At 39.6% G+C, this 12,685-nt stretch overlaps 1 protein-coding gene across 3 annotated transcripts in view; it reads right to left on the reverse strand.

Moving 5' to 3' along the window:
- LOC139689250 (annexin B10-like) overlaps positions 1-12,685 on the reverse strand; it is a 148,131-nt gene that overhangs the window by 52,477 nt on the left and 82,969 nt on the right. Inside the window, exon 1 of one of the 3 annotated variants that reach the window (XM_071586303.1) lies at positions 1,404-1,950. The exons of 1 other annotated variant lie outside the window; for it this stretch is intronic. In XM_071586303.1, the coding sequence (XP_071442404.1) occupies positions 1,404-1,427 (24 nt within the window). In that variant the 5' untranslated portion in view covers positions 1,428-1,950. Of the gene's footprint in view, positions 1-1,403; positions 1,951-12,685 lie in introns of those variants that run through there. One more of the 3 variants, XM_071586299.1, reaches the window with a different exon arrangement.

Below are 12,685 nucleotides of genomic sequence, written 5' to 3' on the forward strand. Positions count from 1 at the left end.
ACCAACTTCGCCAGAGGCTAAGTACGCATACGAATAGTCCAAAAGAGTCGATAATTTCTTTCTTTTTAAATTACAGAAAAAAATCACCTTTGAGGAATTGCGTTATCCTAAGTACATTAGCATCTGAGACGTATCTTGCTGCACCTTTAAGAGATCGACGCGACAAGTCTGTTTAGCATAAAAAAAGAAAGGAAGAAATTAATGGGAGGATTACGTATTCGTGCAGGGAGATATTCTTTACGATATCACGCTCTGACTACCCGTTCGTCTGGCAGGGTCATAATTGGGCATCGATATCAAAAGGTGGCCAAAAAGAAGCATCGAGGAAAAACGGGTGGACCAATGCAGACGGAGATACACTTCGAGAGACGGTTGCCGTGGAGAGAGACAGAGAGAGAGAGAGAGCATTTCCGGACCAAAAGCCTCGGAGAGTCGGTCGGGGGTGTGGGGGTTTTTTTGATGGGGTGAGAGGAGAGGGTGTGCGTGGTGGGGAGGTCACTGCTATTTCTCCCGACGCGTGACGTCGAAGTAGAATTGAAAGGTGGAATGGGAGGTTAATCTACCCCCTGCTGTCCCCACTCCCACCCTATCACGTACTACTTCCCATCTACGTCGGTCACCACTTCTGGGAGTCGAACCCAGGAGGAACTCGCAAGATTACACGGTCTGGCGACCACGACCGGAGACTGTCGTCACGTCTTGGCTCCTCCCTTCCTCCCTCACTCCAGTAGCGCCCAGTTTGGTGGCATCAACCACCATTTATCGGAGAAGGCAAAATGAGACCATACGGACACACCTGCTGACAGAAGAAGAGGACAGTTGGGGAAGAAATGCAGACACAATGATCCCTTCCGCATGATTGGACGTCTACAACACGTAGCCATGACGGACCTTGACGGAACATGGTCGATCCCCAGGAGGGAAACCCAACTTACAAACACCAAAATCTCTCCGAGGGCTGCGCAAAATATATAACCACCAATAAACCGGAAACAGAAGAGGAACGAAATTCTTTTCCAAGGAATGCGAAACCACCGGTAAGGAGGAATGCTCCGGACTAATTGGTCGCTATGGCACGACTGTGGAGGAGTGGGGGTGGTGGTGGAATAAGACCACTTCCTCCGGCGATAGCAGGAGGGCAGACGTAAACACAGACACCAGGAGGACTCCGGAAAAATTAGGGTCGAAGGAGGGCGACCCGGTCGCCATGGAAACCGTCTCGCGGGCGTTACCAAGGCGACGACGAATGGTGTAATGGCCACCGGCGGCGGCGCCGTCTGCGGCGGTCGTTCGAAATCGCGAGGGAGAACCGCGGAGGGAGGAGTGACAGGGCGGAGGAGGAAGGAAGGAAGGAAGGAAGGACGGAAGGATTTAAAAAAAAAGAAGAAAATCGAATTTCTCACCAAGATGGAGGCCGGGCGCTGCATCGTCGGACCGGAGGATTGATGGACGGGGTATGGGGGGGGGGATGATGGAAGGAAGAATGATCCTCTGGGTAGCGACGGACGCTCACATCAACGTATCACGCGGGGCGACACTCCAGCGGTCACACACACCCACACAGACACACAAACACAGAGACACACGCACGCACAAAGGGTTGCGATCGGTGGCAGACGAAGGTGGGTATCCGCGCAGAAGCGACTCCGGCAATGAAACTGGCACCACTTTTGCGGGAGGATGACGAGATATATATATGTATAGAGAGAGGAGAGATGATGGACGGAGCACCCGAGATTTTTTATTTATCTAAAAAAAACAAAAAAAAAACAAAAAATAAAAAAAACAAAAGACGGTCTTATCGCGTCACGGAGGTAGATGAAGGTTCAGGCGTTATCCCGGCGAGGTCCCTCTTGTGCTCCCCGGCGAACCCGTCTTGCTCTCCCGCGCGTCCTCGTCTGCGTCGAGCAACTCTATCTCTGGAGAAATGAACAAGGAAGGTCCCCCTACTCTGAGAAAGAAGGCACTTCGCCATGTGATGCCAGAGACGGCGAGAGAAATGTGTCTGTGTACGTGTGTGGGTGTGTGCTTGCGAGCCTACGTGTGTGTATGTGTGAGGGGATGGTTGGTTGGTTGGTTTCAGGGGAGGGGGGTGGGAGGGAGGGATGGACAGGAGAGGGGGAGGGAGGGACATGCTGGCTGTTGCCGTACGTAGTCAAACCACGCCCCCACCTTCAATCCCTCTCCCCTCCCTCCCAACCTTCCCCACCCACCCACCATTCCCCTCCCACCCTCCCAGCCCTCCCTCTCCGTCCGTCCCTCCACCTCGCCCCTTTTCTCCCTCCCACTCCCCTTTCTCTCTATCTCCCCCGTCTCCTTCATTCATTCCCCTCCCTCCCTCTCTCTCTCTTTCTCTCTCCTCGCGCACGCAGCGCCCTCACACGCACACAAAACCTACCAACAACCAACCCTTCCCCACGACGTCTCTCCACTCCCTCTCGGATTTTCGCCACCTCTCTTGCAACGTGTGCATCACACACACAGGCGCGGGCACCAGACGAAATGCATACGTGAACTGGACTATCACACCTTCCATCAAGGCTGGAAATTACTTCCCAGTGCTGCCATTGTGTGTATATATATATATATATATATATATATATATATATATATATATATATATATATATATATATATATATATATATGGGGGAACGGGGGAGCATCTCTAGGCACTTGCAGCTCTACCCAAGCTATGTGATTTTTCCGGCACCAGATCTTCCTGGGAAACTATAACCGGCACAGGGAAAGGAACTGGGCACCCTACCCTGATGTGTGAATTTCACACGCCGTCGGTCTTTGTATTGGGTGAACTCTACAATCCCCTACCAAACCGGCTTTCCGGTTTGGATGATATGTTTGTGGCTATATATATTGTGTGTGTGTATATATATATATATATATATGTATGTGTATATTTATAAATATATATATACATATATATATATATATATATATATATATATATATATAGTACAATACACAGTAACACACAATATAGAAACACAAAAAAAAGAAGAACACACACGTATTTTCTTTATATTTCGACGGAAACAATCCGTCTTCATCTGAAGATATAGAAGTAATCTCTATATATATATATATATATATATAGATAGATAGATTTATATATATATAACATTAAAGGACATTTCAGAAACCTTTCGGCCAAAAGCTTACGAGGAAATAGGAGGACGTTGGACGAGGAAAGGATGGTATGGAAAGCAGTCATACGATGTCATAAAGGATAGGAAAAGTGCGCTCCGTGACACGCATAGCCAGAAGAAGGGAACGAGCCACATTGGCCAATTCCACATTCAAACATGAAAACCCGCTCATTAATGAGCCGCCTCCTGTCCCCCGAAACGCCAACTGCCCGTGAGTTACGCGACAATGTTTTCCCAATTCTTTTAGTGAAGCTGTTAAACTTAAAACTAAACGTTGAACTTTTAGTGTGTGGCTTAACATATTCTAATGTTGATAATTATATATATAACACTTTTTGAAAGTCTCACGGACGTGAATAATAATGTATAACACTTAGCACTAATGGAAACAGACAAAAACACAGAAACACACAAAAAAGAGACTCACTATTTTTCGAATTTTCGGTGGTCGTGACCACCTTTATCAAGGAAGAGAGGGACAGAACTGAAGGGAATACGAGGGCTGGAGCGATATATGGAAGGGGAAGGTGGGGAGAGAATTCGTAAGGGAAGGGTTTGGAGGGGAAAATTTAGAAGGTGATGGGGGTGGAAGGGGGATGAAAAAATTGTTTGGAGCAGGGTAATTAATGCCTAATATTGATTCCTGGCCAATTCCAGGACTCCAAGAGCCAGATGAAGGATTACTCTAATGTTTTCAGTTTCAGTGGAGGATCAGAGGGTGGGAGGGATGCTATGATGGATACACTATAGCATTTATCAAAGGGAGTGTTGTGCTCGGAGGCGTGTTTGGGGATAGGGAGCATATCAATTAGGGAAGAGTTTTTGCATGAGGCTCGGTGGTTGTTAATTCTGATATTAAGGGGTGTGGTGCACTGCCCAATATAATAGGCAGGACAATATATATATATATATATATATATATATATATATATATATATATATATATCATATATATATATATATGTTTGTGTGTGTGTGTGCATATTTCCGTATGGCAATGTCGTCGATAGAGGAAATTAACTCTCCCTCTACTTTGCAATATTGTAAAAACTGGTTGTTTATATAAATATATGTGTAAGTTCTTCTGAAAACATGCTCAAAGAGTAAGGAAAAATTCCAAGATGAAACCAAAAAAATATATGTATCGCTGCTCCTATCTTGAATCTAAGTCATGGTAACCGTTGTTTACTAGCGTTTTCGCGTTTAATTTTAAGGAACGCAGAAATTTACAACGTGCAAATAAATCACATGCTCGCAAAATCTTTTCCTAAAAAATGAAAATTATACAACCATCGACATTGATTTCACGAAGTGAATATGTAAGAAATGAATTTCACGTTTTCTTATATTACTAACCCGTCTACTCCAACCGTTTTCGGCAAGCGTAAACTTTCTCGTTTGCAAAGCAGTTGTTATGTTAACCTTTGATTAATTATGAATTCGATGGTAATTTTTTTCCTGTGCGCATGCGTGAGTGCTCATAAAAGAGTTTAAAATGGCATTTAACTGAAATTTTTACCAAATATTACTATAAAAAATTAGTCTTACAGTATTGCATTAGATTTTTTAACAAATTGCCCTGCATAATAAATTAATGATTTCCAGAACTTTTCCCGGCAGCAATCTCATTACAATTTGTTGAATTTCTAATAAGAAAGCTTTCTTTCAATCTTACGGAGAGACCTTGAGGTACTTTTTTTTATTCTAGAGGAATACTCGTGCATTATATGTTAGTGATCAGGTTAAGGAGTTATGAAAGGCGGTAGAAATATAATTTCTTAATATAATAAAAACAAGTACTCAAAATTTTGAGTACTCTAAATTCCCTGGAATTCGGACCCTCCGTAAAACAAAAGCGATACTTTAAAAACAGTGTCCAGTCACATTTACGAACTGCTGTTACACATAAAAATACAAAATTCGTCATCATTCCCAAATTCGTCATCTCTTTCTCTCAAAAGGAGACAAGAGGCGACACATTCGACGAATCTACATCGAAATGAATAAATTTATCGATCATTAATTTTCATTTCGATGTCCTTCCACTTTATGCAGATTGTCCCCGTGACACAATCCGACACTGAAAAACAAAAGAACAACACTCCGAGGTGTTCATAGAAAGATGGCGAATGACGTACTTCGATCCAACCCCCCCCCCCCAAAATAAAACAATGAATTTAAAAAAAATACAAAACAAGAAATGGATGATTTTTCATTTCGCACGAAAGGTCAGTCGTCACGATGCATTCGACGACGTTCTGAAACACGTTTCGCATTTGTTTTTGTATCTTATATATTTTTTTTGTCATTTCGTTTTTGTTTTGTTTTCTTTTATTTCGATCGGCCATTGTTCCATCGCGATTGAAACACGTCTCCGTTAACGGCATCAAACACTCTTCGGAGTTGAGCTCCACAAATAGATCTCCACAATGTGAAAAATACGGGCTCGGGAAAGGAGTGAAAAACCTCTCTCCGTCAATTGGGAAAGATCAGTTGATGGTACACACAGGAATTTTCTTACTTGCACGCATCCAGATAGTATATTTTCACGAGAATTTCAATCAAAACTAGGTAGATGGCATTGGTGACGATCCCAGGGAGGTAATCAGTTCGCGACGATGTCAGAGAGCACCAGAACAAAATAAAAGAGAATAAACAAACTGAAAAGATTCTCGAAGTTGAAATTGAGAAAAAGAGAGAAAGAGAGAGAGGGGAGAACATAGTATGCGTAAATAAAATGCCATTCCTTTAAAGGCGCCATCTTGTTAACACGAGGTCTGCACGGAGAGGATTTAGCCATGCGAAATCCTCTCCGTGCAGACCTCGTGTTTTGAGAAAAATGGTCAACCTAGAACAATTAGGCCTTATTCTATTTCTATACACACACATTGGGACCTCACACACTTATCCCAACGCCTCTTTTACTCTTCAAAACGATTGTCAAAATTATTTTTAACGGAATGGTCATCAGCAGCCTCATCGCATTCTCTTTTATCTCGTCAACGTCAAGAATTTCATGCTGCAAGTTATAGGGGATTTGCTCCAAGCCGCAAACGATGACCCAGGTTTTCTAGAAAAGATCATGACTGGAGATGAGTCATGGGTCTACGAATATGACCCTGAAATAAAAGCTCAGTTTTACTAACAGTTGGTTGAAGAGATAGAGGGGAATATATCGAGACAGCTGATGACCATTCATAAAAAGGACTATTCCTATTGTTTTGAAAAGTGGAAGAGACGCTGGGATAAGCGTGTGAGATCCCAAAGGTAGTACTTCGAAGGCGACTAAGGCCCCACTGTTCTATGAAAGGTAATTTTCTCAAAACATGGCCCCAAGAGGGAAAATCTAATCCTGAAAAAGGATTGATGAAAGAAAAAATTATTAAAAAAACCGCCCCTTTCTTCCCATCCAAAAACTTCGAAAGGTCCCCCACTCGCACCCAATTCTCCCCAAATCAGGTCAGGGTAGACCAATAAACACAGCACCCACCCCACAGTCACCGACCCGAATATTCAACCCCTTCTCCGATTACCCATTAGGGTGGCGTGCTAGGACGATATATCAATACGATATGCCGATATTTCTCCAAAAGGTTTCAGGGCACGAAATACCGAGGACTGGTAATAATTGTCAATTTAATTATATGAAAAATATATGTTTAAACGGGAAATTTTGTTCCTTTTTTTACTGCATTTCCGACGGTTAAAAAATTTTTCGATAATTTTACATTTACATTTTACTCAATACGCTCGGTTTTATCGAGAATGGATGAGATTTTTAATGAGGGGATTTTTCGATGAATCTGTCAATAGGACCTCATGGTGTTGACATTGACGACATTGTTGTGGATACGGACAATATTGTCAGAACATACGATATTTTTAAATGGACGATCCTTCTAATATACACGACACACGCCGAACTGAAATATATTTTCGTTATGAACAAAATTTTGGACATTTACGATAGTTTCATTGCTTACGACATTATTATATATTTGTATCGCTTTCCAATTGTACGATATTATCAATAATTTCGATATTTTTGATACGGAGGATATCGTTGAATTGGACGAATTAGTCGATACGAACTTCATTGGTGAGTGAACGATATTGCGGATACGATAGATAATTTCGATATGTATGAAATCATTATCGACGATATAGATGATCTTGCCCATATGGACGATATAAGTCAATATTTACGATACCGTCCATGTATAGATAATAGTATCGATACAAAAATTGTATCATAGTCGCTCTTAAAGACATGAACGATATTATGGATATGGATGATATCATCGATTAGAATGATTTCGTCGATATGTAAGACATTTTCGATATGTATGAAATTTTCAAACGTGCGATGTATTCGCTATGGACGATATAAGGATAGGAATAGTATGGCTAAAATAAGACAGGCCACATGACGTTTTCCGATACACTAATCTATACGTGATATTGGCATTATAGTTGATACATAGGAATGGTCAAAATTATTTACATGAATGAGAATATACAAGTCGAAAAAACAATTACAATAGATAATACTTGAAAATCTATCCATCGTCATATCGACAGGTACATCCATTGTCGAAAATCCCGGTTTTCATTTGTCATCGATTGTCGATGCTCCTGTCCAAATGAGCATCGCACACACCTAACTTTCCACGGCACTCACTCGCCGCATCCTATTTAGCGCCACACTACCCTCCCCCGCCCATCAGACAACAACCCCCGCTCCAACCCCCACGCGCTCCTCCCGACACCCCATCCGCGTCCGTCTGATGCCTCCCGTTTATTGAACCCTCCCCCACCCAACCCCCACCAGACCGCATCCACAGACACACACCCCCGCTTGCCCTCCTCCATCGGCGAAACATGCCGCCAGAGCTCTGAGGGGTGAGAGAGGCACAGGGGGGGGGAGTGGTTGCGAATTTTGACAACAGCACTTTAAGTCATGGGGGTGACGAGGGTTAAAAGTGGGCGCGAGCCCAGATGACCCCTCTCTCAACCCCTCCGACCAATATCCCCCTGCAGTCTTCTTTCATTCCACTCCACCCATCCCAAATTTATATCTTCCGTAAAAAAAATATCATCGCAAGCATCGAAAACAGCGCCTAAGTCGACTGTAGTTCTCCATGGAAAATATCGTACATATCGATAATTTCAAGTTGATATCGAAACTTTTGCTAATTCCGCCAATACCACATGCATATAATATATTATGTGTATATATATAAATATATATATATATATATATATAATAATTATAGTAGAAACAATAAACACACTAACCAAAACACAACTATCATCAATATTTTGGTGGTCCCCTTCATCAGGGAAGAATATATATATATATATATATATATATATGTAAATTGGAGAATACCGTTCATTAGGACATAAAGCGGTAAAACAATATTTAATTAAGATCGTTAATAACGCCAGTAACTAGCATATCGATAATATCGTCAAATCTCAAGAAAGAACTCGTTCAAAAGTCCACAGCCTTATTCGAATGCGTAATTTACATTCTCCCTATCCAAAATATAGCCCATATCGAAAACATCTCTCAGTGTCGTAAATACTTGTAATATCGCAGATCCAACTGACTCACTCTGCCCTTCCACCACCCTTTCTACCACGGGCGGGGGTTGTTTCGACTCGAAGTCTCCCCTCCGTCCGACGAAAAACGATCATCCCCTTCTTTCGGCAGGTCCGTCTGACCCCGGGGACGAAGGTGACTCGCCCCCGACGGGGAGCGCCATCTTTCTGGCGGCGTTTAATGATTCCAACCCCCTCGCAACCCCTTCGACCTTCGATCCGTAAACTTAAGTTAATGGCTGACGTTAAAAATTTTTGTAATCCCCTGTCGCCATATCAAATTGGAGGGAAAGTGGGGGATTGCGGGGAGGTAGGAAAAGTGAATGAAAAGAACATTTTGATTGAGCGATGGATGACATTTACTGAATTTTGTTGGAACATTATGAAAAGTGTTTATTTCACCCCTAGGGATGCTTACGGGCTACGCCTCACTGTGAATCTGAATGTTTCTCGCCGTCCCACGTATCCCCGTGAAGGTGAATTGCATGCGAATTTATCAAACCGAACTCGCGATATCTGTTAATAAATGCCCCAGTATATATATATATATATATATATATATATATATATATATATATATATATATATATATATATATATCCCCGCGGATTTAGAATCGTTTTAGTAGAATCGTCTACGTAAGGCTAGGGCGGACGGAAAATCCATTTCCTTTAGCATTATTATTTCAGCGTTAAACTTAAAATATCATATTCACTAAAACTTAAAAACACTACGAAAATAATTTTCCATATATAATATATATTTATAATATATTATATATATAATATTTTTAAATATAATACATTTATATATAAACAAATAATATATATATATGTATATATATGTATATGTATATATATGTATATATATATATATATATATATATATATATATACACACACACACATAATATATGTACACACAGGGTGCGGCAAAATAACTCCCTTTTTTAAATGCGTTAAAGTTTAATTAAATAAGAATGATTATCGTAGAAAGTGGAGTCATATATAAGTGGAGTTATATCGTAGAAAGTGGAGAAATATATTAAAAAAACTGATTTTTCCACAGAATAATTTTCTTACCCAAGTAAATTTTGTATATCTCCACGGAAACATCACTTATGAAAAAATTCTTTGGCTAAAATAACGAATGAGAGAGAGACAGATTTCGTCTGATGATTTCCCTAGAACCGAAAACTACTCCTGGGAGAAATATTTCGCCTCATAAAGAAAAGCAGTTTGAAAAGAAAATTCCTGTGATTAATTTTCCCCGCCTGGTACTAGATTTTTACAAACTCCCACCTCACCAATCTCTCGCCTAATTCATCACTCCTGCCATCATATGATTGGTCGAATGCCATGATTTCGCCTTCCCACATTCAGTACTGATTCTGGTGCATCCCGTTAAGCATACATTCCATTAATTCATTTTTCCCTTGAGCTGACTCACTCCTGGGACCAATTCTTCAATTTCCCTTTTCTTTTGCTCAGAAAGAAAACCCACGGTCTCAAAGATGTTCCCAAAACTCTCTTCCCACTTCTTTTCCATTAAGAGTTCTTTCAATGTTTGAAAATAAGCTGTCCGTATTTGCCGCATCCCTTCAACAAAAATACGGAAAAATATTATAAATCAAAAATAAATATACTTGCCAAATAAGGATATCAAACAGGTTTATAATAACGGAATTAAAAAAACATTGAATAATTTTAGGATAATAATTTTTATATATATCATCGAAAAATAATTATATTGTACACACCAACTGCATGTCTCTCAGAAATACTTCTAAGACGTCTTCATATTTTCTTGTTTACGAAACTCCACCATATCTCTCTGTCTAATATGTCGGGAGTACATCATGTAACATTAGCAATTCTCTTCAGATAACTTTCCTTTTAATTTTAGGAACACGACTATATTTTCATTCGAAACATTTCGCTAAATTCCTTCTCTGCTAGCTTTTCAATGGTGATGGGGAGCGTCAGTAATATTACTGGTCGCTAATATAAATAAAGCAACAATGCCGACGCGTGTTTCTATAAACAGCACCAGTTTCTATAAATAATGTTTTAATACAGACACATATTTCTACAAACAGCACCACATTACAGTCATTTAAGAGAATATAATGTTCAGTTGACTGCAGTCTAGAGTTTTATTTCGTCTTTAGATACACATAAGAATTGAATATAGAACTAAGCCTCTTTTGAAACCACAGCATAGAGTATCCGCTTCTTAATTTATTAGATTTATTTATCTTTGCCACGCTATTCCAGTTTTGGAGACTCCTTTTCTGGTAAGATTTTCAATTTTTTTCTCTTTATATTTTTACATCAAAGTTATATTAATACTAAATTTATATCAAGAGGAACTGGGTCTCGATCTCTTAAGTCATCTTCAGGCGAAAAAGAAATTTGTATTCCAGGTTCCACAAAGAATCTTAATTCGAAGTATGGTTTGAGTCACCAACTCTTGTACTCTTGAACTCCAATGCAATTCAATTTTACGTAACACTACGAGTGTGTGTATGTGCAGACGACATTTGCATTCTGAAGACGACAGCCGAGCTGTCGAAACGTCAAATAACTTATTGTGAGTGTCCTTTCTTTGTGTCTCTCTATTCTAAAAATCTACATATGTGTTTTTATATATTTGTGCGTCGCCGAAGAGTGTTCCATTTCGAAGATATATATATATATATATATATACACACACACACACATACATACATATAAATGAATATATATTCATACATAAATATACACATATATATAATGAATAATGTGTGTGCACACATTATATATATATGTGTATGTATATATATATATATATATATATATATATATATATATATATATATATATATATATATAAGATAACCTCCGTCTCCATGATGGAGCGGGTTTTCTACCAGTTCCAGTCGAAATGCGGCGCTCGTTAAAGGGAATATGGCTCGAAGCGATTGCAGAATAATCCCACACAAATGCATAAGCAGGTAATCATTTGATAATATAATTTCCAAAGTTAAATTTATAAAAAACATTATAATAATTATGACGCGTTTATTTTTCTTCGAGTCCATTAAAAAAAATGCCAGAATAATTAGTTTCGGAAACGGCCGACCGTGATATCCTCTCTCCTCCCAAAAACCCAATTTCGAAATCCTCCCTGCGTGAACGGAGGGGGGTTGTTTTTTGGGAGGGGGTGGGGTGAGGGGAGGAGGAGGGAGGGAAATGGTGCGCGTAAGTCTACATTCGGTACTTAGGAGCCCCGTAAATTATTGGGAAAATCGATTAAACGTGATGTCAAGCGAAGCGAGGGTTATTACTCTGCACTGCCCAAATTGGGGGAGAATACCCATATGTGACAGTGTTTCTGAGTGAATGAGCCAATTACCTCATCCGACCGCAAGACAATTCATCAATGATCAATGCTGTCATAATCTTATCTACTTTGTCTTCCCTTATCCCTTCATCCTAAGACAACAACGCTCTCACAATTCTAATGACAAACGTTAGCGAAGGAGACAAGGGTCTGTCATTGTTTGGTCAATTTCGTAAATGCTAATTTGACGAAATTTAGCCTCGAAAAAAAGAAGCTGAAGTGTCATTCACATTTTTTAAAAAGATTTAAAAAATATATTATCCAGGGTTCACCAAACAAAAGATCAAATTTTGTCACCATGATTATAAAAGAATTCAATGATATATAAATTTGCATATTTACGAACAATGATTACAAAAAAGGCTTAAATTCGTCATGGAATATAATTATCAAATTGGTCATATTAGTAAAAGTATAACTATAATTTATATATATATATATACCTGTATATATATATATGCATATATATATACATATATATACATAAAAATATATATATTTTTATATAAAACAAACTTGGACAGCAAC

Source organism: Hetaerina americana, unplaced genomic scaffold (genome assembly GCF_022747635.1).
Source record: "Hetaerina americana unplaced genomic scaffold, ioHetAmer1.1.p SCAF_1, whole genome shotgun sequence".
Taxonomy (NCBI): Eukaryota; Metazoa; Arthropoda; class Insecta; order Odonata; family Calopterygidae; genus Hetaerina; species Hetaerina americana.